The sequence below is a fragment of the Carassius auratus genome, chromosome 6, assembly GCF_003368295.1.
Source record: "Carassius auratus strain Wakin chromosome 6, ASM336829v1, whole genome shotgun sequence".
Lineage (NCBI taxonomy): Eukaryota > Metazoa > Chordata > Actinopteri > Cypriniformes > Cyprinidae > Carassius > Carassius auratus.
The window spans coordinates 17,991,161-18,018,993 of record NC_039248.1 but is presented as its reverse complement, the minus strand read 5'-3'; the positions used below and the strand labels follow the sequence as shown (position 1 = coordinate 18,018,993).

The 27,833-nt window shown below is 34.9% G+C and overlaps 1 protein-coding gene across 3 annotated transcripts in view; it reads right to left on the bottom strand.

The window, feature by feature from the left end:
- Positions 1-27,833, bottom strand: part of LOC113099054 (lipoma-preferred partner homolog) — a 175,596-nt gene that overhangs the window by 112,843 nt on the left and 34,920 nt on the right. For all 3 annotated transcript variants that reach the window (XM_026264147.1, XM_026264134.1, XM_026264139.1), the window contains one exon: positions 5,358-5,569. In XM_026264147.1, the coding sequence (XP_026119932.1) occupies positions 5,358-5,550 (193 nt within the window). In that variant the 5' untranslated portion in view covers positions 5,551-5,569. The remainder of the gene's footprint in view (positions 1-5,357; positions 5,570-27,833) is intronic.

Below are 27,833 nucleotides of genomic sequence, written 5' to 3'. Positions count from 1 at the left end.
TCTTGTTAGATGTGATTAGCGGTGAATTCATTAATGCATTAGTCTCTAAATAACAAATAACACAAGCAAATGTATGTTCAATGGTTTTTACTGGATATAAATTCGGCGGACATTAATAAAAAAAAGCATGTTATTTGTTTCTTTTTGAGACTTTTTCATGGCCATCTCATGAAGAAATCCAGGTAAATCCAAAGAGTTTGCATACCTTATGCGGCAGTACACACACACACAAACACACTCAGGTTTTTCCACATTTCCCGTCAGATTAGTTTAATGTGAAAACCAGTGTTAAAAACCTCATTAGCCCTGTACAAATCCTCACTTTGACGAGACACCTTTACAATGATTCCCTATTACTGTTTGCTTTATCTCCTATGATGTTCTTGCTCAGATAATTGACACGTTCACTTATCTCCATTAATAAAAAGTCAATTAGCTTGCTAAGGAATTGGGCTTATCCACAGTAATAGAGGCCTAATGAACTGCCCTCGATTCAAGGCCTCAACTCACACTATCTTCCGGCACATTTTCTCACACAATAGCACACGGGCAGATACAGGACCTAAAACAGCTTTTATGTTCTGTATCTGCCTTTCAACCTTCAATTAGAAATGTTCCAGACAGAAGCTCAGAATAAGTCAAGAGGTTAGTCAGACATGAAGTCATGGCACTGAATACAACAGACGGTGGCGAACTGCGATAACAGGCAGGCTCGTTTGCGTCTGACCACACTTTAACAGCATGTAGTCAATACTAAATGACTAAACTGAATGAATAAATCTGTATAGTGGCTTGCTTTTTTTCCTTTGGTTCTTTTTTTTTTTTTTTTTAGCAACAGTCAAAGTGACTGGAGAAACTCTTTTATTCAGGTTTTAAGCTGCATTTGTCACTTTCAGAACAAATAAATAAATACCTCAAAATACCCATCCACAAAATACATACTCGATGTGAAAAGGTACTAGCTTGCTAACATTAAACAACTGAGGTAAACATCCCAGCTGTCTGTTGTTCAGATTAAACCACAAGAAACTTAATACCGGACAAACAAATAAAAAATTAAATAAAAAACATGTTTGTCACTGTCAGTCTTGTTCAGCCATGCCTGGATTTCATCTGGTTTGTTTTTATGTCGCTTAGCCTTGACTTCACATAGTCATAAGCAGCTGCAAGCTGGCAGTAATACACAGAAGAATAAAGGAGATATTACGCAACGCATCCACTTCCTGTGGCAAATATTGGATAATATAGGTCTGATACTGTTTTTCAAGCACCTTGTTTAGATAGAGACACCCTAAAATTTACAGAAGTGTGAACCGCAATGCCCACGGGAGCCCTTCTAGCGTGACACAAGCATATGCACAAACTCTTCCTCTGTGCTCTCTGAGCTCTGTGTAACCATAAGGTTAGAAAGTTTTCAGAAAAAAAAAGATCGTTTTAGTGAACCGTTGCAGAATTAAAAGAATGTCAGAAAAAAAAGAAAAAAACACCTTAAACATGTGGTGTTCTGGAATGAAATATTACCTACAAAGTAACACATTAATTATTGTTTTATATTATTACTAAAATAACAGTTTCTATAATTTTTTATAGGCACAGGCAATGTTCTTCCTTGCTAAACAAAAGGTAGAAATAAATGAAATGATATTTGAAAGTTGCAAAATTAAAAAAAAAATAAAAATAAAAATATATCAGCATTCCCCAGCACTTATATTCTTACATCTCATGTTGATGTTGATGTTTTTGCTTCTAAACTGCAGTCCTTCCTACTTATTATTTTTTTTTTTTGAATGAGTGTTAATGTATAATATTTATAATCTTTGAAAATGACACCACAAATAATGCAAATGAGTTTACTTTTGTTAACTGTCCCATGTGGGCCTGAATTATAAATACATTACCCATAGTCTTGCTCCATCATTTACTGAAAAACAGGTGGTTCGCTGGGGACTTTTGTGTGAGAGAGAGACACTTGCGCGGCGGATGTCATTTGTTTCAATCGGCTTCTAGTCAGTTTGTAGAAATCATACAGAACTAAACGGAACATTCGCAATGTCAGTCTGAATAAAGATGCATGTTGTATTATTCAGTTACAATGTCTTCAAATTTATGGCTTGGTATTTACAGCAAACCCAAAAAAATGACAAATATGCATATTGGTTGGTTGCATTTCTCTGTTGACTCTGGTACAGTAAAACTAAAATAGGACAAAAGGAGCTCAGGTAACTTTGTCTTGCTCAAAGTTTGACTGGGATAGATGTGTGAAAACTCCCTCCAATTATCTCATCATTGGTTTTCTTTTGAAACAAAGGCAGGTCTCGGTGTCGCTCTCACACCAGCAGCAGAGCAGCAGGGTTACAGCATAAAATAAGCCCTCAAGGTCCTCTATCTTTCTTATTTTCTGTGAAATGTTTAAAAATAGAATAACTTAATTAATACCATTTTCACCATAGAGATTAAGTTAAATTCACATTTCTAATCAGAAAGCTTTTTAGGGTCCAGAAAGCCCACGCTGTAACCATGGAAACCCCTATCTGACAGCGCCACTATCAGCCAATTAATGCAAGAATAGAGCACTTTTATTTCAGAAACAAATTCCCAATAATACTCTTTAAGAAAAAAAAAAAAAATTACAAATTGCCAAAGGGCATGCCGTTAGCTAAGACTTGGTTGATGTCCAGAGAGCATGAAAATGCCTGTCTGGGTAGAAACTGCAAAGAAATCACACTAACACTTTTGAGCATTTATGTGGTTTCACCCATATTTACGTAATGCCCAAGGGCCATGTGTCTGCAGTCAGTAATCAATAATAACTCATGCAACTCTGCACGTATGCTTGTAAATATGAGCCTCACGGATTGTTGGGTTTATTTGTCGGGGTTGCTGCAACCTTTTAAACTTTACATAACAAACTATTGATAGAAAACATCATGTAATCAAAGGATTTGACATGTGAAACTGTAATATTTAGGTTTTGATATATGTGAAATCCACATAATGTCTTTTTAATGCATCTTCACACACGCAAAACAGGTGTATATATATATATATATATATATATATATATATATATATATATATATATATATATATATATATATATATATATATATATATATATATAAAATGTAAACCTGGTAATTTGAGTCATTGGCGACTATAATTAAATTGCACTTTACTAATCAACAACTTCTTCCTTGTCATGACTTGTTAGAGACTTTTTCACTTAGTATTTCCTGTGTTTCTTTGTTGTCCTCGTGTGTAAATAGCATAAAATCAGTTCTGCCCTCAACCGCTGCACAGTATACAGTATATAGTTTAGTCATGAAACTCTAGATCACGCAGGCTGATAGCTAATTGGTTCATGCTGCATATGCAGCCAATGAGCTTACTGCCTTGCATTTTATATGGCTCTGAAACCCTCCACCTTCCCCAGCTCCACCTATATAGATCCGATATGGATTATGTTATATGCTATTTGTATGCTATTAAAACATACTATTATGAGTAATTATACAATTATCTATGCATCTCTAATGGTAATACAAATACACCAAGAATTTGGTAACATATTATGCAACTAAAAACAGTATTTTTATGTAAAGGACAATTATTAGTAATGACATGCAAACAAACTCAAGCAAATACATGAGTAATAATACAGTTATCTTTACATCTCTAACGGTAATGCAAACACAGCATCAATTTGGTACCATGTTATGTAACTAAACAACACTATTTTTATCTAAGGGACAATTACTAGTAATAACATGCAAACAAACTCAAGCACATACATCATAATCAGTCTCCTTTTCCAGGAATATCATCAGAGACAGTGACAATGAGAGGAACAGTAAAAGCCTGAGCAGCGAGGCAAGAAAAATCTGACAGGGGAGGGAGCTGGCACAGCGGATGGACACATTCTTGGCACCTGCCACCCATCAGGGGCTTAACAGTGACACTGGGGCCATGTTGCTCTAATGGAATGTGCCACCCAAGACCTCCAGTGAATGTGAACATCACATGCTACTGAAAACCTGGACATAAGCCAACAATGATTCCTTATAAACTCAACCCCTCTGGCCCCACACATGCACAAAGCCAATATGGACCTACTCATATGTGTGTGAGGCGATTACATATGAACAACTCACACATTGACCACCAACAGACTCACTGATCCTCTCGTGTAAATTATCATAGCTTGGGTTTTAGAATTAATGCTGAACTAAATAAATAGATTTTCTAACTGAATAACCTCATTAATCCATCAAATTAGCTAAAGACATGTTCCGTAAGTTAATATAATGAAAATTTTTACAATGAACAATTGTAGTTTTATTAATTAACATTAACAAAGATGAATAAATACTGTAACAAACGTATTGCTCATTGTTTGTTAGTGCATTAATTAACAGTAACTAATGAACCTTATTGTTTTACCCAACCTAAAGTGTTGGCCATATGGTAAACTGACAAAAAATAGACACATTTAGTAAATGTTAAAACTGCTAGTTAAGTATAACTATGAAATACTAAACTAATAAGAATTTTTTTAATGGCCCTTTTAAATAACCCCTAAAAAAATTTTGGAGACAAATTTATAAAATCTGATCTATATTTTGTTTGTTTTGTATGCAAACTCTGTCACAACAAAAGATATTCATGTGACTTGCTTGCTATATTCTCTATATTACACTTAATTCGGACCAGTTTTGTGAATTTGTGTCATTTTTGTGTATTTATGAACTTGGATTAAGTTATTTTGAGTGAAGATATAACTAGTCTATATATTTTGTTGTTGTTTTTTTTGTGCTGGCAAACATATGCCAGTCATATTGAGCAATAATACACATAAAAGTTAATAAAAGTTAAAGCAGAAATACCACAAAGCCAATAGCCGTGTGTGTGTGTGTTTCCAGATGTCTTGTTTAAAGTGCTAAGATAGACCTAGCATATAAATGGCCACCAGTGGTGGACTTTCATGGTCAGATGGTCACCTGTCTTCCAAAATAAAATGTCTTTGGCAAGACGACAGCTTCAAAGAGCAGTCGAGACTTTTTAGTATGATGCAAGGCAGACCAAGAGCCCTTGTGTCCTGCAGTCGTGGTTCAGTAACATCCTTATTTCAAGCGAGTTTTGCATCTTGAGGTTTCATGTAAAAGCCACATTTTAGCCTGTGCAATTCAATTTGCCTCAACGTTTCTTTGAATTTCGACTCCAAGTCGATCATCGTTTCCCAGTTCTGATTCTCAAGTGGCAAAAACACATTTTGCAAACCCGTACATGTGTTCTGACCATGGTCATATGCAAATGTGCACAAACGCTAATAATGAAAAAGTCAAGGCTATAAGTCTTACCAGCTCCCTCGTGTGTTGCATCCCCGGGTTGTTTATAGGGGTTGAACTTGGGCTTGGGAGCCACAACAGGAGCAAACTTCTTAGGAGCCTGTTGCTGGGATACAGAAATACTGGTGGTACCCATGGGTAAGCTGGTCTCCATTCGTGCACTCACATGACCTTGCTGGTCACCATCGTTATGGCCACCCCACATCTTTCTGGAGTCAAGAAATCTAAAAAACAACAACAACAACAAGACCACATTATTATATTGCACTGAGATGCACAGGTCCCATAGCACCCAGAATGCCCACAATGTGTGAGGAATTGTAGCATCTGAATTCCAGTGTTACATTCCTTCCATATAAATTTAGTTGTTTTATACATAACATAGATATGGGTGGATTGTGGTTCTTTTCATCAGGGACCAAATTCCCATCTCTAGAGCTTCTCCGACTCTTTGTTCTTAGCTGTGGACTTAACAAAGGGAAACTGTGCATTTCAAACACCAGGCATGGAAGAACCAGAACAAGTTCAGAATGCCATCAAATATGATTATTACATCAGAAAATCTGAGTGCATCTTATTTTATGGTAAGTCCAGCCCAAAAAGTGCAAATTATGTCATGACAAATCAAGTTCAAATGGCCCATACGTTATAGTCCAAGTTAAACTTGAGAACCAAATCAGAATGGTTTTGTGAACTAGATGCAACAAATTATGAAAGCTAAAACTCAAGAGAAACTATTTGTGCACACAGTACAGTACATCAACTCTAATGAATATGCCAAAGAAAAGTTAAGTCTGAGAGTTATTAACTCACTTTACAAATCTGTCACATTAGTGTGTTTTCATGTCTTGATGGAAAGATTATATATATTTGCAAGTTGAGTGCGCATGAAAGCCACCACAAAGTGGTGAAATTTTAAGATTTTATTTGAGTACAAAACAATGTTTATGCCCATTCCTTCTTTGCCATTTTGTAAAAATATATGTTGTTATGGCCATTGTTACAATGTCAGTAGTACATGTAAATGAACAATGCGTACTCTTACTTTATGTTACCTGGACCCAGTTGTCCCTGTTTATTTGTCAGCTTTAATTTGACAGCTCAAGGAAAGTCAGACTGAACCCTGTGAATTATGGAGGTAACCGTTTTTCTACCTTTTTAGCAAAAGGAAATGCCACAGCTATTTTTCTCTGTTTTCTCTAGTAGTGATTTGAACACATTTGACGTCATGAGCGCAACTAAATAGAAACTTCTAAGAGAATAAATGGAACAATTCCAAGAGGGTCCTCGCACGACCGGTGCTCGGGCCCTAACAAGACGGCACTATTATGAACCATTTTAATGAAACTGGTATGCTTACTTTTTGTCATTTTGTTACATGACAGCCTTGCACTTCTATTATATTGACAAGAATGGCCAATACATTCCTTTTTTTGAAGAAGAAGAAGAAGAAACAAAGTTATATGGGTTCAGTTTGATGGGTGTCCTATTCTTTTAAGAGTGTATATTTTCAAATATAAAGTCTCAGGACTTGGCCTCCCGCAAAACCAAATACGGTGCTAATCATTCCTCGAGTTCTCTGAGATGTGCCAAGGTGTCAAATAAGAGACTGTAATTTTATATAATCCTTAACTTCACATATGCCACTCACTTTCCTATAGTTAGAAGCAAATAACCACCAGTTGCTACCCATGTACCAATTTAAATGAAACCATAATACATCATGCAATGAAGAACTGGGGATGTACTAGTTGTGTTGAAGCTTAGAAAGCTGCCAGAGAACATGACAGCAGTTCAGCTTTCACTGACGTGGTGAAAGCCGTAGTAACAGGAACATTAACAACCTGACAATATTGATGACTTCCAATGGATTTATTGACAACTTCAGGAGCATGTGTGTGCTAACTACTGTGCCACAACTCTAGCAAACTTATTAAAAAAAACATATTCACTCTTATTTGTGTTCAGCTTGTCTCTGAGACAGACATATATACATAACTGGTGTTGTTTACCTGCTTGCGCATTTAGCTGCAGGGCCGCTGCTGTCTATTTTGCTGTCTAAATTGCACCAACTCGACAATACATACTTTTACTTACCTACTTGGATTAATATTTACAAATGTGGAAGATTATTCTAAAGCAGACTGTTTCAAAGAATTATTCATAGGTTCTAAATGGCCTGTTATGAGCTGCAAGTGAGTGGTAATAATAAATAGCCCAATAAATAAAATTGTTTGCTATATTTGTTGAAAATGTAGCGGGATTTGATTCAGGTGTTGAGGTGCAAATGACTGAACCTGTGCCATGCAGGGATCAAAATAGCTCTGGTAGCTCAAAATAGTTTAATGTCAGCCTGTAATGCGAACTATCTGCAGAGTATAGCGTAATGAGATAACTAGACAGTTGAGGTGGTTCTTATGAACATGATATATATGGTATTTCGAGTTGCAACTGTCTGCCTCGATGGGCCTTAACAAAATCCTCAATACACTCGAGATGGATTTCCTTAAATAAACCCCCTCTTCTTTAGAAGAATCTTTTAGAAGAAACAGACCATGATTAGGAGAAATAGATGATGGGTCATCCTGATAGCAAGGTTTAGTCAAAAACAAACTGATCCCAAACTTTTGAACAGTATATATATATATATATATATATATATATATATATATATATATATATATATATATATATATACACACACATACATACATACATACATATATATATATATATATATATATATATATATATATATATATATATATATATATATATATATATATATATATATATATATATATATATATATATATATATATATATATATGAATGTATATTTAAGAAAAAAAAAGTAACAAATTTGTAAATGTATTTATATATAATGTAAAACATAAGAATATAAATAAGTGTATATGCATGTAAATATTTTCAAAATATATACTGTGTGTGTATTTATATATACACAATAAATATACACATTGCACATACATAATGTGCACAAAAACTTTTATGCGATTAATCATTTGACAGTAGTGATCGACCGATGTATCTGTTTACCGATATTTTTACCGATATTTAAGCATTTTTCCATAATCGGGTATCGGTTTTGTAATATCGGATTCGCCGATTTACGGCGCCATCTTGTGGCCGTTTTGAGATTTCCGCCATTGCAGCCTGGGTGTCTGAGGAGATCAGTCAACAACTCAGTGCACAGGTAAAATATATGTTCTACTTGGTTTGCTTTAATTAATCAACTTTATTTAACATAACAGACATGCACAAATGAGATCTGAGACATAAATTCCTGATATAGTTAATTTATGCAGCTTGTTTCTAAACAATTGAGACGAACTCATTGAGTCACGTATAGTGTAATTCATCATGTCCTGCCCCAATAAAGACGTATCTTTACATGAATTAAATAAAACAGACATGAATGAGTGCATGTTGAAAATAAAAGCGTTGAATTTAATTCTCTATCTGTTGTATTTGCTCAGCATTAGTCTAGAAGAGAAAGTTTGTTCATATTGCTTAGCAACTGACGGATGATCTGGAGGCTTAAGCACGGCGACTGAATGAAACTTTTGACAAGATTATCTTGTTTAAACACCCTAGATTATATTATCATTTACTACATAACAATTATTTCGCTAATACACATATAAATATAGCCTACTGCTTTGTGGAAATTAATTATTTATTATCTCCATGCGCAATCGCGGTTGATTAAGTTATAGTCAAAGAGCACTTTGTCAGTTGGCATTTCATGATTTAACGTTATATTAAATTTAGATCATAAAATGCCAACTGACAAGTGCTGTTTAACTTTATATAGTTCGGGAAAAAAAGTTCGTTCATATTGCTCCGCACCTGACTGGGTTGATGATCAGGAAGCCTCAAGCAATGCCACTGAATGAAACTTTTGACAAGATTATCTTGTTTAAACACCCTAGATTATATTATCATTTACTACATAACAATTATTTCGCTAATACACATATAGGCTACATATACCGCTTTGTGGAAATTAATTATTATCTCCATGCGCGATCGCTGTTGATTAAATTATAGTCAAACAGCACTTTGTCAGTTGGCATTTCATGATCTAACGTTAGATTGAATCTAGATCATAAAATGCCAACTGACAAGTGCTGTTTAACTTTATATAGTCTCGGGAAAAAAAGTTCGTTCATATTGCTCAGCACCTGACTGGGTTGATGATCAGGAAGCCTCAAGCACGGCCACTGCATGACATTTTTGAAGGTAGCAGGCTTACTGGGCAGAATGCTGAAAGACTCTGTTTTCTACACTAAAACCTAGTTCTGCTTAACTGGGAGTAAATAGCTATGCACTCCTAAATAGCCCTCCCGCCCCCACCAATATGTTAGAATCATTTTTGGGCTTTATTTTTTTACCTGTTTTTATTTTTTTACCTCATCAAAGCTTTTATTTTAAAACAAAGACACTTAGTAACAGTGCGCTTAAATTTTTTGGACTCAGACCCCTCTATTTATTTGTGTATAAATATAATGTTTTTTTTTTTGTATGCAAGGGGGGAGTGATTGTTATAAATAAAATGTTTTTCTCAGCTCATTTGTGTTGTAATAATAGTCAGAAACAGAAGTATAACAGTAAATAAAAATCCGTTCTGCATATCGGTTATCGGGTACATAAACATACAAATAATCGGTATCGGTATCGGTTATAAAAAACCAATATCGGTCGATCACTATTTGACAGCACTATTATATTATACTATTATATTAAATATATATACACACACACACACACACTAAAACTAACAAACACTAGATAAGATTATATATTATTGCTAAAACATTACCTAAACTTTATCTAAAATTAAAATGAAAAATATTTAATATTATATCAATCATACTACAATAACTGCTCCACAAAAACAACATTTCAAAATTACTAATTCATGGTATTTATAAAGTAAGAATGAGATATCTTCACTCCCATGTAATCAAAGGAAAATATGTTATTGCTTTTTACCTGGCTGTGCCACATTACAATTTTAGTGTCATTATAATTAACCTTTCCTTGAAAAAGGTAAAAATCATATGAAACTAACAAACTGTAAATAGAAAAATTTGATCTCTAAGAACTTGCCAAGTGTATTTTAAATTGAATTTAATCACTTATTCGTCATTGACTCATTAACATGGTATATACGGTATGTGCTAAAATAGCACCATGTTGTACAAATCATGTTGAATAACCACGGTACATTACTTGTTTTTAAGTATAATCCAGAAGGAAAGAGAAAGAGAAATAGAAGAACAAAGAGAAAGAGAAAGAGAAAGAGAAAAACAAAGAGAAAAGAGAAAGAATATCACTGGCTGAACTCTATAAAAGCACTTGTTTTACCATTGCAACCATTCTGAAATCGAATGAAACATTATTTGAACTATTTCAAAACACCACATCTTTCATTTTTTCTGCCATTGGTCTTTTGTGTGGGTGCCATTGTTGCTTTTTGTAGCTGTGGCTGTGTACGCTGTTTGGCTGCTTTTGACTGATGCAGTCTTTACGATTTCCCTCCAGGGACGAGCCAAAAGAGACCCGAACAATTGTGTTCTAATAGCATCAAGCCGCACCACACGGCAAAACTTCTCTACCGAGCTTCCCCATTGATCCTTCAGTGTCAGAGCGCTCCATTTCCCATCATTCTGCTCACACACACCTACCAAAGGCCGAAAAAAGGGAACAGTGCAAGGACAGGGGACATTATCACACAGTAACGTTCTAACACACCTGAACTTTCTGGTAAAAGTTGAAAAAGATGATTTCACAGCAGACGCTATGCGCTACCAGAATCTATACAGCACGTTTCTCCACAAATACTCAGAGGTGTGTTATATTTCCTGACCTCTGCTGCTGACTCGATTATAATGCCTGGAGAGTGTGTGTGAAAAGAATAAAGCACAGCTTAACCTCAACCTCAACCTCTTCAGTGAGAAAGAAAACAGTGAGCAGGGGGATCAGCGTAGATCAAAGAGACTATAGTCTGATGGAGACACAGGATGTCAGTGGGAATAGGTACAAAGGGACCTTCCTTTCCGCTGTGTTTTGTAAAAGCAAGTGGAGCAACATAAAAGTCATATATAGAACTGAAAATGTGTTGTAATTATCCTAGGATAAGCTGGTAATTATTGTGTATACACACACACACACACACACACACACACACACACACACACACCTTAAAAAAACTATATATTTTTTTAAGTCTAAACACACACACACATATATATATATATATAAACACACCTTTGAACTGTAAATTTAATTTTTACAAATATACAAATATATTTCAATGTATATAATTAATATGTGTATGTGTGTTTGTGAATACTTAAAAAAAAAAAAAAAAAAGTTAACATAATGCACAGAATTGCTCAAAAGTAAACCTTTTGTTATTTAAAAATTCAAATGAATGCCATTCTTTTGAACTTTATATTAATCAAGAATCCTTAACAGTGTATTTTGGTTTCCAGAAAGATATTTAGCAGCACAACTGTTTTCAACGATGATAACAGTAAATAATATCATTGTACCAAATCAGCATATTAGAGTAATGGCTGCTGAAATTTCAGCTCTGCCATTAAATGTATAAATTAAACTTTAAAATACGCTAAAATAAAAAAGTTATTTAAATTGTTAGAGTATTACTGCTGTATAATGTACACTAATTTTCATCAAATAAATGCAGCATTGCGGAGTATGTAGACTTTTTTGTCAGCTAGAACCCCTTCCCTCCGCACAGTATGTACTTTAGTTTTGTCTGAGTTCAGTTATTGAGTGCAGTCGACCAGTAGATAACTGTATTGAGTAAATGTTACCGTAACATATTTGCCAACTAAAAAAATGCAACTTTTCAAAGTTAAGGCTTATTATAATGTCTAAAGCACTTTTTTATTGGACAACCAGCCAATCACAGTCTCCCAAAGATTTTGTCGTATGTAGCAATGGGATCAGCCCCGCCTAATAATAAATATTGTAACAAACTTCAGTACTGATTTTACAATACCATATTACATTAATATATTAATTATTCACTAGCATAGTATCATAATTACCATTAATAGCATTACAGTCGCAGTACTTTTTGTCAGGTCCTAAGTAAAAGATAAATTTACAGTTGAAGTGGTCAGTTATCCTAAGGGAGACTGAAAATAAAGCATCTAATCGCTGACTAATCAAACAGCTAAGTCCATGTGTTTGTAGACATGAGCTTGAGTTACTGCCACCTTCCTACTGCCAGACTTCACAGTGACACTTACAAATACTCAGCAGGCCTGTGAGCAAGTGTGTAAGCACATGAATGTTAAAGGAATCTGAAAACAGTGTGATGTGAAAGGGTTTTTCTAAGGGAGATCAGAACATGAAGGACACACAGGATGACATTTCAGGTAGAACACGAATCTCATTTTATCTTCTCCATCTCCTGGCGCTGCTATTTCCATGGAAGCCATCTTAATGGTCTATGACAATTTGTCAGGCTTTGCTGTGTTGTCAAGCAATGACATGGCAGGTCATGTGTTGCAACAGACACTGAGAGCTGGCCCTGATCTGAAGGTTCAAGTGACACGTAAACAACACCGCAGACACTGGAGAATAAACAAGATACCACATTGCACTCTTGACATGACAACAAAGTCATATACACACACTTCCTGTGTCTCAAAAGGGCAGATGATGGAATGAGGACTCTTACACAGACACTTATACTGCAAAAAAATACTAAATAAAGCTGTTAATCAATTTTTATATTCATCTTTATTTTTAGCAAAGTTTTTTAGTTCAAATTATTTTAGAGACTTGTTAAAACAATACTTCTTTAAATACATATTTTTTCTTATTCCATTGGTAAATGTTTTGTTAAATTTAAGCATCCATCTTACAATTTTTGTAACAAAACAAACAAACCAAAAGTTGGATGAAGACTATGTATGTATATACGTATGAATGGAAGGATAGATAGATGGAGAGTGTGGATGAGGTGTAAATGAGATGGATGGAAAACTTGAATGAATGGAGTATAGATGAGGTGTTAGAATGGGATGAACAAATTGATGAACGGGTGGAGGGATGAGTTGGACTTGGATAGATGAGCATTTTGAAATCCAACACCTAAATCCGCCATGGGATTGGAGTGTTTGAATGAGGTGGAGGATGAATGGGGTATAAATGGAATGGATGGATGAACGGATGAAGAATTTGAGTGAATGGAGGATAGATGAGGTGTTTGAATGGAATGAACATGCAGATTATTGGGAGGAGGGATGAGGTGGATTTGGATGGATGAGTAATTTGAAATCCAACACCTCAATCCACCATGGAATGGATGGAGAGTTTGAATAAGGTGGAGGATAAATAAGGTGGAGGATAAATGAGGTGTAATTGGGATGGATGAGGTGTAAATGGGATTGATGGATGGTTGGAAAACTTGAATGAATGGAGGATAGATGAGGTGTTAGAATGGGATGAACAAATGGATGAACAGGTGGAGGGATGAGTTGGACTTGGATAGATGAGCATGTAAAAAAAAAAAAAAAAAAAAAAAAAAAAAAATTAATCCACCATGGGATTGCAGTGTTTGAATGAGGTGGAGGATGAATGAGGTGCAAATGGGATGGATGGATGGACGGATGAAGAATCTGAGTGAATGGAGGAAAGATGAGATGTTTGAATGAGATGAACAAGTGGAATAGTGGGTGGAGAGATGAGGTGGACTTGGATGGATGAGTACTGTAGTTTGAAAATCAACACCTCAATCCGCCATGGGATGGATGGAGAGTTTGAATGAGGAGGAGGATAAATGAGGTGTAAATGGAATGGATGGAGAGTGTGGATGAGGTGTAAATGGGATGGATTGATGAATGGATGGATGGAGAACTTGAATGAAAGGAGGATAGATGAGATGTTAGAACAGGATGAACAAATGAATGCACAGGTGAAGGGATGATTTGGACTTGGATAGATGAATTATTTGACATCAAACAACTTATCCCTCCATGGGATGGATGGATTGAGTGTTTGAATGAGGTGGAGGATGAATGAGGGATGGAATGGATGGATGGATGTGTTGAGATGTTGGTTTGGGATGGATAAGTTATTTAAAAGTGATGGATTGATGGAAATACGGCGTGTTTGATTGGGATGAATGGAGGACAGACAGACTAAATGTACTACATAAAAACAGTAGTGGTTCATAAGACACTGATCCACTTACACATCAGGAATTTGAATCTGACCAATTCTCATCATATCAAACCACAAATGCTCTCACAGCAGAAGCCATCCGAGGTCAGAGTAGAGCCACTGATGTTTCTTCTTGCTGTGGATAGAGTGAATACTGCAGGGAAGGTAGGAGCGAGACGCAGGGCTGAATTAGAACTCATATGCACGTGACAATACACTGAGAGCTCAGCAACACGAATAACAGCTTTAAAAATTAAAGGTCCCCATCTGTGCTCAGGACCCCGGCCGAGCCCACTTAGCTCTCTGCTTTCCACAGCTGGTTGAACGGTTGAGCGGGCTAATGCAACATTACACAGACGAGGGATTGCCTCATCCCTACACTGCTCTGTTTGGAAACATGGCCTTGTTAAGAGTTCAAGTGGGCATTACGGATCTGAAAACGTTTCGTGAGCATGCGGGGTAAATATTTGAGAGTACCACTAGGCTGACACTGTGCCACATGTTGACATTTTAATAAAAGCAAACGGCCGATTTGGAGCACTTCCAAGTGCTGAAAGTTTAATATTGGAAGTTTAAACCAGTCTGCACAGTCAGAGCATGAATGAAAGTCCAGCTTTCTCTTGATCCACACTGTCATCTCAGCCGGAGCTAAAGAAGATTTTTTTTACATATTCAACTGCCGTTTACATTTGCCAAACAATTAAAACAAACACATAGCTGCACTGCCAGATTTTGTTCATGTTTAACTGTCTGAAAACTACCAGTGGTTTTGAATTTAATACTGAAACCTACTGGATGAATGAAGTGTATTGCATATCTGCTGCTTCACTGTAAAAAAAAAAAAAAAAAAAATTATATATATATATATATATATATATATATATATATATATATATATATATATATATATATATATATATATATATAATTTTTGTGTGTGTGTGTGTGTGTGTGTGTAATGCAGTTGTTTCAACATGTGTTTCTGAGTTGAAACAACAGTTATACTAGTTAATTCAACTTTCAGCTTAGTTGAGGGCCAATAAACTTATTTTTTCTTGCTGTCTGGACAATATTAAAAAAAACTGTAAAAAACAGTTAAACAATCTTAAAAACACATTTATTTTTGACAGTGTTCACACTAAAGCTGTTCTCATACTACAAATATCAGTATTAACTAACTGCATAATGCAGTTGATCACGTGGTTCCAACACGGTGGCACCTATGAAAGGTAAACTGATTGCACTATATTTTCACTGTTTTTTATTTATTTATTCTTTTTTATGTAAAATCATTATCAAACTGTTTTTAAATTCATTTTAATTAAGTAAAGTTTTTAATTATTTTATACATTTTAAAATTGCTTGTTTTTTTTTTTTTTTTTTTCTTCATGATTATTTTACTTTCTTTTATGTAAAGCACTTTGAATTACATTTGTATACGAAACGTGCTATATAAATTAACTTGCCTTGCCTTATGTGTACACATATTTTTCGAGTTATGTTAATTTCTCTACATATGATGTTTTAATTCCCTAACAAAAAAGTCCCTTTAAATACAATTACTTAAATTTCCATTAAGGAAGTTTGGAACAACAATAATATATATATATATATATATATATATATATATAGCAGCATTAGCAGCATCTCACCAGCTGCATGTTGTAGTGATTTTCCTGAACGCTGGCAGAAGCCAACACTGGTTGCAGAGAGAGTTATTAATATTTCATCAAGTTTACCTGACCTTTATGCCTCCAGTTAATCCCACAGAGACAAAAGTGAGAAAACCCAACTGACTAACAACACAGAAGAACTTTCTCATTGGAGCCTAAAAGTTTAGTCAACTGGGATCGTTCTTGTCATCAGTATAGTTTTGTCACTGTTGATACCGCAGATACAATACTATCAAAAGCCAAACACACAGAAGCCAATTATGCTAAATTATTCCTTATCTAAAGCCCCAATTTATAAAATATCCAACAGCATTATTGTCTGGCCCTCTAATCTCCCAACATCGTCAATGGAACTGTGACAGGAAACGGTTTAGGAACAAGATAAAACAGTGAGACTGGACCTGTTGCACAGGCTTTTGCTATTAATGAAGAACAACGGTTATCCATCAATTATAGTCACTGTTATCCCAGCTGATTTTCATGTACTGGAAACCTCAGTCTACAGTGCATTTGCCTATTAGATCTGTTCACCCGGCAATTCAGCTTTTATTGCAGATAACAATCTCAAACTGTCTCTTTATATTATCTGACACGGGGGGAGGGACTGGCTGTCTACATTTAGAGAAGTGGTCATATCCTCACCCTAGAACGATGATACACTTATTTAGCTATAACTGGACACTTGATTGTTAATTTATAATTTATATATATATATATATATATATATATATATATATATATATATATATATATATATATATATATATATATATATATATATATATATATACACACACACTAAAGGTCAGTGGTTGGCATCTACATCTGTGTATATATATATATATATATATATATATATATATATATATATATAGTTGGAGGTCAGTCTCTCTACTGGTCACATTCCTTGGGCAGATATCTCATACTTACAAAGAACTAATTAGGCTAATAAGGAAGCCTAACAAAACCAGCACTAATCAAATGACAAGGCCACCACTGATTTGTTTTCCAAATTAGCCTAGTGTTAGAGAAAGCTCATGCCGTTTGATAGGCATTACAAATGGGATTAAAACAATGCATCACTAATATGGAGGAGATCTCAATTCCCCCTCCATCTGCGGCCGACACGGAAACACATCCGTTCGCCAGGCAAATCTAGATGAAGGCAGACCCTCACCATGTTTAGCATACTGCCCGCTGAGCACTTTTAAGCCATGTTGGCATTTGATCGTTTCGTGCAAGGACATCAAGAGATACGTTACCCCATGTTGATTTTTAAAGGTTGAGACCTCCAAACAGGCCTGAAGTATCGACTCTCTTCCATGTCTGCTTAAAAAAAAATATGCATTCAATTCCCCTGATAACAAAACATGTTTATCAAACCCATAAAAAATTCAAGTCTTCACAGCTTGTCAGAATGTTTCTCAAGTGCCTTTATGGATTCATGGTTTTTTGGGACTCTCCAATTCAGCTCCCCTGTGACAGGGACGCAGAGTTTCACAGTGTAAAACGGTAAATATAAATATCAGCGTTTGATAGAGAGTGACAGCTCCATATTAGCAAAGGAAGGAATCAAATGGATTTGGACAGCTTGCATAATAAGTTGGTTTTGATTTCGGAGACAGCCAATGGTGTGACAGAATATCTTAGGGATTCATGCCTACCACCTTTAAAGTGACTGTTAAAGATTGACACATGTCAGCGCCGTTCACCTCAATAGACCCCAAGGCGATCTTCGACCCGTAAACAAACACAAACAAATGAGGGAATGATCATTTGAAAGATATAAACAAGCTCTGATAGGTCATTGGAGGATAAGTGACATCGCTTGACCGTTATGGGAGTATTCAAATATAATTCTAACAATTATACAGAAAACGGCATTATACAAGTTGTATTAATATTAAATATTATTTTTTTTATATTAAAATGAACAGCTTTTTGTTTTAAAGCAGAATAGTAAAGAAACATTTATTTTATACTTATTATACAGCATATGATCACATCTTTGCAGAAACTGAGATTAGAAATTATTTGAAAAGAGAAATTAAGAGACTATTTAGTATTATTGGAATGATAATACTTTTTTTTAAACAGAGGCTTTCAAATATATTTTAAAATAGTTTTCAAATAGAGCTTTTCAAGTCATGTGGTGAAAATTCAGGTATGTACTACAAATATATTCACAGAAAATTAGAGAGAGAGAGAGAGAGAGAGAGAGAGAGAATATTGTGTGGCCATTAGAAAAGATGTCATCTCCAGTTTAAAAAAAAATAATAATAATAACTTTAAGAAATGTGATGAACAAACCAAATAAACCTTCAAAAGAAACACCTGCAAAACATACCCATAAGAACTTTGTTGCTTCCAAAGTGGAAAATCCTGCCGAGTAAATTACATCCTCAAAGGTTTGGTGAGATTAAGAAATAACAGATGTTTCAAATATGATTGACATGATAAGATTTCCCTTTTCATTTCTATATCCACATGTACAGTACCGTAGCTCCTTCAAAACCAAATCTGCATGTTTAGTTTAGACATTCTAAATGATTGGCACGCTAATCTTGAAGAAATATGATTTAGATAGCAACCTGTTCTGACTAGAGGGAGTGCGGAGCTCCAGCCTTGATCTTTAAATCAACTTCACTCATTTCTGGAATGATTAAAACATTAAAGGTTAAAGCCCAGGCCGGGAAAATCATTTGTGTGTTTCTTCTCACTGCAGGATCACAGCAGAAGTCTGCTATTACTACGGAGAGAGCGAAGAGCTTGCTTTGGCTTGGTGTGCTCTCAGATGACTCAGTTCCGTCTTTCTCCATGCTGAGATGTGAGAAGAGGAAGTATGCATCTGAGTGGGTAGAAATATGTATGAAGGGTCATGTGAAAAGAGAGGATACTTGTGTCCAGCCAGATAGTTTAGGGTAAATAGTTTAAACAAATATGCTCAGCAGAAATACACAAACATATATATTATAAAGAGTAATTGCACGGTGACCCTGAACACACAAACAATCATGAGGCTCGAACACTAAATTAATTTAACTACTGCTTGTCAGCACGGCCCTGATTTAAAAAAACCTACAATTGAAAAAATATATATTTCAATAGTCTGTCATGTCATAAATCAGTTTGGTAATTGTGTTTATGACCGAAATCAACAGCATTCACATTGCATGCAGAAACCCAAATGAAATATATTGCTAAAATATACTCCAGGCCACGGAGTTAGAAAGCCACAAGACTCAATCTTGGTTCCTTGTTGCATACATGGTTAGTTAATGACAGTTGGATCCCACTACGGAGAATTGGAAAGAAAGTAGGAGAACTCGCCATTGACTCCGACAGTTGTCATGGCTTCACACACAACCATTAAAATCAGTAGGCCTGCTAATGAACTGTAAGATAAAACAAATCATATCGGACAGCTTGGATGAGTGGTGACGTGGCATGTACAAATAGATCATGACGGGTCTCTGAAATGGGTCAATTTACTAAATCAAATGTGAAAAACATGTCTATAAATGCTCTTTGTTTTTGATATTTTCAGCTCAGAGAGCGTTAAAAATCTGACATTTATTCTGTGAAAGTCTTTTAATGTTTCTTGTTTGTTTTTCATGGTTTTCGAAAATTTAGTGACATTTCAACTGAATGATTTAATTACGCGAGTTGAAATGTGACGTACGGTTCTTCTCAGCTTAAATAGACTTTTGTAATGGATCCAGACCTCTCCTGAATCAGTAGAGGGCTGTATGGCAAACAGCCCATTATTATTTCAATTAAATCTTATTACACAAACCTTAAACTCCCTGTCCATTGAACCGGCCCAGAACATTCATGTCAACAGTAATAAGACTCTCTCTAGACTGAGGAGGGCTGTGGATTTTTTGTGAATCAAACCTTGCCATCTGAATGCATAGACATGCTTTATACCTACATAATGTAGATCAAGAAAATGAGGAATGTTTAATGTTCTGTGAAGTCTCCAAGAGTACGAGAGATTTTATTCAGCCTAAACCTTTCAACAAAAAGTGATAAATAAAAGAATGTGCTGAATTCCGTGAAAAAGCAAAAGACAATTTCAAGCTGGAAAAGAGCTTGTTTAAAGTAGGTGCTTCCTATGTTAACTAGAAGGCCACCTTGGATGACATCTTCATACCTAAATACAGAAGACCGAACCGTGAAATCCTTAACATTTTGGAATCTACTCTTAAAACAACTAGGCTTCTGGGAGAATCATGTGAGGTTGTTTTTTGTTTGTTTGTTTGTTTGTTTAAAGCTTGATCTGCACTTGGTATTAGAAGTAGGAAGATGTCTTCAATTGCAGCAGTCAAAGTGCATAAAAAATAAATAAATAAAAGAGGAGAACTGATTCATATCCAGGCTTCAAGATTCAAGAAGCACAATTATTTATGGGCAGCTTTTTTGCTTGCTTGCCTGACACTTTGTTGGCAGTGCTGGCCAAGAGAGAGTGAAGAGCTCCACTCGATCCCTCTGCTTCCTTCAAGGCCTCTTTTACAAAGCCTCAGATATTTAATGAAGAAACTGTTCCTACATCATGACACATAGTTATGGGGGAAAAATGCTGTCTACCAGAAAATCATACAACAGAGTCACCAATAACAGCTGGAACCCAGAACTGACCTCTACATCATTTATTTATGTATTTATTATTACACTTTTTAATAAACGTTTATTATTACTATCACAATTATTTACAATGTACAGTAATAATTTATGTGATGGTAAAGCTGAATTTTCAGCAGCCAGTCTTCAATATCACTCAATCCTTCAGAAATCTTTCTAACATTGTGATTTGGTCCTTCATAAAAAAAATAAAAAAAAAATCTTATTGTAAATGCTGAAAACAGTTGTTCCACTTAATATCTTTGTAGGAACTCAATCAGTTGTTTAATGAACAGAAAGAACAGTATTAATTAGTGCTATCAAACGATTAATCGTGATTAATTGCATCTTAAATAAAAGTTTGTTTACATAATATGTTTGTGTACTGTGTGTATTTATTATATCTATCTATCTATCTATCTATCTATCTATAGATAGATAGATAGATAGATAAAGACACACATAAATATAAATATACATACTACACGCATATAATAAACAAAAATATTTATTTTTGGATGCAATTAATTGTTTTACAGCAGCAGTATTTATTTGAAAAATATTTACCAGAAATAAAACTAGACAATTTATCTTGTGTGTGCGTGTGTGTGTGTGTGTGTGTGTGTGTGTTTTCTGGTAACTGGCGCTTCACAGGGAGTTTGATTAACAGGCAATCGGACCAATTATGATGCAGAAAATGTAATTTTTGTCTGGAAAAGGAAGCAGGCACGAAAGTAGATTAATGTCAGTACACTTGAACCTGTAAAAAACTGCTGTGTATTGATATCTTTCCATGGTCGAAACAAGATTCCTTCTGATTTGTATTCATGTTTATTTCATGCTATAACTAGTAAAGAGGAAGAGATTATCACTTCACATGACATTTAACCCGAGGCAATACAGTGCTATGTCACAACAAATTAAAGTGCCAACAAACAGTATTTATTGTTTGTTTGGTTTTTTTAAATGCCAAAATTGGAAAGCTGAGATTTTGTCTAATACCAAAAGTAACCTGCTCTGTCTTGTCTGTTGGCACGTCATCAGCTTTCTCCTTGCTCGAAAATAATTTTTTTATTGTATGAGAATATTGTGTGTGAGAGTGCCATGGCTCGTCAGACATAGCAACAGTAACGAAGGGGGCGGGTCTTTGCAAAGAGTCAACTGAACCAATGACTTTGCATGTTAGTATCATGGTCCACCAGTTGTACTGCAGGAACCAATAGCAATAAATTTTTCATGAATAGATAAACAAAACGTTCAAACTGCAACAGAAAACCCAGACACAGTTTATCTTATTTGCAGTTTGGAAATGGTTAGCAGATTTCTTCAATTTATTTGTATAAGCAAATTCCCATTTGTACACTTGAGCTAGTTTTAAGCAATTGTGAAAGCGCCCATCATCACCAGATGAATGCAAGTGATCATGCATTTGACATATTTGGACATCAGTGATTCATCTGTCTATCAAATCAACAGATAAGAACAAAAGCAGCCCAAAGCCTGCCCGGCGACAGCCGTCTGAGATGTCAGGTTAAAAGCAGAGTACTTGTGGACACATTTAACGGGAGAGAACATATTTAATCCTTCACCCCATCATCACTCGCTCCGCAGTACACTGACCTCTGTCACACCCAAAGAGGATTATTGGGGAAGTTCAAAACCTTTGGTTGCTTTTCTGGCCTGTAATTCTTAATTGACCGATGGCTGTCGGCACTTAACTGATGGCTTATAACAAACTCGGACCCGCTAGTAGATGTATAATCCATGCAAAAAATCTACTCTGATTCCACTCACATCCCACAAACATTGTAAGGAATGTGTCAGAAATCTAATATTCCCAACCTCTCATGCTGACATTTACTGCTTATGTTAAATACAGTGCAGCGATCTTGTCTGTACTCATTTTACTCAGTTATCCAGCTACAAATTTGACTGTAATGAGACTCCCACATTAATCTGACCCCTCGAGCAGCATCTGTCCTGTATATCGACTACGGATCAAGCCATGGTACTGCTGAGGATGCTAATAACTATATTAAGTGGCAGGTAGGAGGTATTTAATGCTGAAATCTTACCCAGTTGTACAACCAAAGATATAACGCTTTGCAATAAGGTTTCCATTATTAATATTACCTATATAAATTAACATGAACGATAATTCTATAGCATTCATTCATGTTAGTTAATATTAAGTTCAAAACTACTCTAAGTTTTGTCTGTTCACATTAGTTAATGAAATGTGAATTAACATGAACATTTTGATTGATTAACATAAAAAAGCATTTAAAAAATGCTGTAAAATAATATTGTTCATTGATAGTTCTTGTCAGTTAATGCATTTACTAATGTTAACAAATGAGACATTATTTTAAAGTGTTACCAAACCTTTAATTATTTATAAGCATTAACGATTTTATTGATCTACAAACAAGATCTACAAGAAAATAAGAAAATTACTGTTTCCTTTTTTATCGTTATTTTAATAAATTGCCATTAAAAATCTTTTTGACTGGTACACTTTCTTTTTTTTCTACATTTTTCTAAACTAAACTATACAGGGAACCCTTACAATTGTTTTGTATACAAGTTTATTAAGACCATTTTTATAATAATGTTATATCTTTAAATTTTTATTAATTATAATAAGCAATTATGAGTAAATATATAAATGTAATTTTTGCATTACATTTTTCTTACTAGTTTATGGACACTAGTGGGTGGATTTTCTTCTGTTAATATCTTCTAGTTGCTGTCATTACGCGGTTGAAACACTCGTTGAGTGATTACATGATAAACTATTCAGTAAGTTGTAGTGTATCTTTCAACATGGATCGGATGTTCCTTCAGTGTTTACTTCATGATAATAAGAATGCAGTCCTGCTTTCCTTGAACTTGAGGCAAAGCGGGAGCAGCGCATGATCCTGGTCACGCTATTAAAAAAGTAATCACGCTACTCCAAAACTATATTTATCGTTTAAAATTCGTAAGAAAATTTGAATGAAGATTTTGAACACTGAGATTTAGTTTCCTGCTGTTTCGTGTCCGTCAGCTCGTTGTCTGTATCCTCGATCCTCTGCAACATTTTCCACTCCGTAAAAAAATTAACGTGTCGTGAGAGTGCGTACACGCGTGGCTGGAAATAGACACGATAAAGCACGATGCGGAACACTAGCCCAGACGGGTCGCATCTTTGATTTCGCTACTAAAATAAATGCTTCTTTCAGTACGATTAAACAAAGAAAATTAATAATTAATAATTAATTCAATTAAATTAGTGCACCCCTCTGGCTCCGCCACTGCTTTAAAAACAGCTTTGATATTATTAATGTAATCTTATAACAGACTTTGTGAGACATGGCCTGGTTGGAAGTGTAAAAGCACATATTTCATGGAAGTGCTCAGCTCTTCTTTTTATAATTTCTTGCCTCATCTCTAAATTGCCCTATACTGTATATACAATTGTGAAACATAAACAAAAAATTCTAATAATAATAAAATAAATAAAAAATACAAACAGTGGTTAACCCATTTAACCATTTGACCATCACTGACATGACAGTCGCTTCTGAACGACTTTATCAAAACAGAGGCACAGAACTCGCCTGGCCTCAAGCAGAACTGTTAAGAGCACAGAAGAACTCAACAGCAAACTCTCTGACGCACAAAGAGTTTTTTGCATCCTCTGTTCAGGAGTATGAACGTAATGAGGTGTCAATATCAGATTGTGATAATCATCTCTCTGCTTTGACGCCATGCAGCCACTCTGTCTATCAGTCAAAGAACGCTTCATCTGATTTTAATAGTATCTGCAAGATAAATATCACATGCAAAATGGCAAATGGGAGAGGATGTGGACCGTTTGAGCATATCAGACTCTTAACTGCCACGTTTCATCTCCCCTCATCTAATAGAGTTCTTCATCTGGGAAGGCAGGTTTGAAGAATAAAAGAATGATTTTGCTTGCAAACTTTATAATCAGACTCAATGAGAATGCATCACTGGTGCCGGATATGAAAGAGAAAGTAGGAGAAATGAAAAGAAAGAATGAACTGTGGGCTTGATCCCACCAGTAAACTCAGATTCGAAGTTAATGATGTGCAGCCACTTTGCACTGTAATAAATGATACAACAAATGAATCACACTTTTGTCAAGACCGTGTTTCTCCATGTAAAACAGGGCAGGAACTGTGCGGCATTAAACTAAGTCGTTCTTTATTTATTTATTATTCATTTTAGCGAATTTATGTCTGTCTTGTTTTCACTGCTATAGTTGTTGTTGTTTTTTTCTTTGAGTAAGAACTTGAGTTTTCTCTGGTCAGCCATTAAATTTAGATTTTTTTATTAAAAAATATATTAATTAATTAAATAAATAAAGTCTTTAGTTGTAAAAGCAAACATATTTTCCTACGGAATAAGCATTTACAGAAATATAATGATTTTTATTACTATTATTATTATTATTATTATCATCATCATTATTTATTCATTTGTGAAAATAAATGTATAAAATTAATTATAGGAACTTGTGGAAAATATAAAAATATTACCAATGACCACATTTTAGACATAAAATGAACTTGCAGCAAAAAGTAAAACATTATCTAAAATATTATATGATTATATGCAGAATTTTACACAAATTAAACATCAAAGAAACATTCAAAGTTGAACTTGAAAAAGAAAATGAAAACAGTTGAAAGTTGTTGGATTTACTCACTTCACTCAATATAACTAGGTTGTTAGAACCATAATTATTTTCAAAATTGGCAAAAAGTAAGTTCATCCAACAATAAATATCTGGCATTTTAAAAAGTTATTTCGCTTTATTTTGTAATTGCTCTAGCAATTAATCAGAAAAGTCCACTTACAATTCTCTTGACTAACGTGGGCAAAGAGCTTAAAGAGAATTTAAAAAAAGTGTAAAGAGACTAATGACTTCTCTATAAACTGAAGGAAAGGAGGTGATGGATTAACCAATGGCATGGGAATCTCCAGCTCAGTGAAGTATCTAACATTAGCATTTTATGGAGAATGCTTCCCCTCAGAGCGTCTCTCCCAGGGAACCAGTAACGGCGATGGCTGCCATGGAAAGCTTGGGTTGTTCTTCAAAGTCAGCTGGCAGCAGGACTCAGTGCTCATTCTTTGACTCGCTCTGTGTGCGCGATGAGAATTTGGCCCGAGAACAACAACTTAGAGCCAGGAATCCAAAGAAGCAACAAACAGTCTAGGAGCAAAACAAGGAACCCTGCACCGAGCCCCCCACACAGACCCTGTCAGACACACTGGCCCCGGGCGTACACTTGCTATAATTCCCTTCTTCCTGCTGCCACTACACACAACTGCGTTCTGCAGCTGATACTGCTCACTCGCCTGCCATCACATTAATCTAAAATAGCTTCAAGGAATGGTTGGAGACTTTTTTTCACAAATATTTACTTGCCTGCAAATTACCAAGGAGGAGTGTATAAATGTACATGGAACTGAGTTTCAACACTGAATTTTCTGAAATAAACTGAAATAAAATTTTAGTCATTATACAACAAATATAAAAATAATGATCATTATAACACTAATGTTTTAATATGGGGTCAGTAAGGAGTTTATTTATTTTATTCATTACTTTTAATAAAGCTGTTTTGCGTAAATTTGCTCAATTGACCAGTGCACTACAGCTCTGATACAACATTCTCATCCTTACTCTCTGTACTATAATGCTCACTGTATATATACACCTTATTCTTGTACAACAAACTTTCTATATTATGCACTGAGCTGGTCTCCACTTTCTCTAAGACAACCATGTTCCATGGAACCATAGTAGTATTTTATATATATATATATACAAAATTATATAAAAAAAATATTCAAATGAAAAAATATAATAATCGTGTTCTCTATGACGCAATGGGAACGATATACCAAACACACAAAGTTAAAGCGCTGCCGTATCTGGCCCATTGATGAACCAGAGAGTAACCACGGCTGGTTCAAGCGGACAAGACCCGGGAAACAGGAGCCATGTCAAGATCCAAATTATAGAACTTGATAAAAGTCTGTGGAGAGGACCATCCTGCTTCTACACAAATAGTTGGTTAATAAGAAGCTTGTTTCATACGTTAGGAAAGCAGCAGCTTTATACTTTGGGCTCCCCCAAAAGATGTAGGAATACACTGAAGAGTAAAGGTTAAAGCATCAATAGGAAAAGTTCAGGTTAAGCACAAATTTTAATGCTCAAATAAGCCAGCAAAGACATATACAAAGACATACAGAAATTATGTGTTCTTTAAAGGCACAATATGTTGAATTTTTGGATTAAAACATGTAGAATGTAATGATTGAGGCCAAATCCACATTTTTCCACAACTGTAAGTGACAGAGTGTGTAGCCTAGGTGACTGAACGACCTTTGCTTTGTTTTTATAATTTATTAGGCTATAGTTATTATGTTTAATTTATTATGTTTACTGTTATTATGTTTATTGGGTTATTGTTTGCATTTGATCTGATTCTGATTTGAAAAAAAGCTTCTTATGAGCTAATTATGGAAAATTTGACCTACTTATGTTGATAATTACTAATATTTTAGCAGATGAGTAAAGGAAATGTTTTATGAAAAGTCAATTCTTTTCGGTCCCTAGTTCTGGTATGGTAATAGAAAAAGCATAACATGTACCAACATTACCAAGTCTACCCTATATTATTATAATTATATATTTTTTATATATATTAAAATTGCATATAATATACATAAGAAAATGCCTAATTTTACCAATTAATGTACAAACTAAACATTCCGCAAAGAGAAGTTGTTTAATTCTTCCTGCAGCACACCTATGCTAAAAATTATTATGGCATACTTTCAAAGGTTATTATGACATCAGTAAAGGCACCTAAGATAAATTATATATATATATATATATATATATATATATGTATATAAAGAGAGAGAGAGAGAGAGAGAG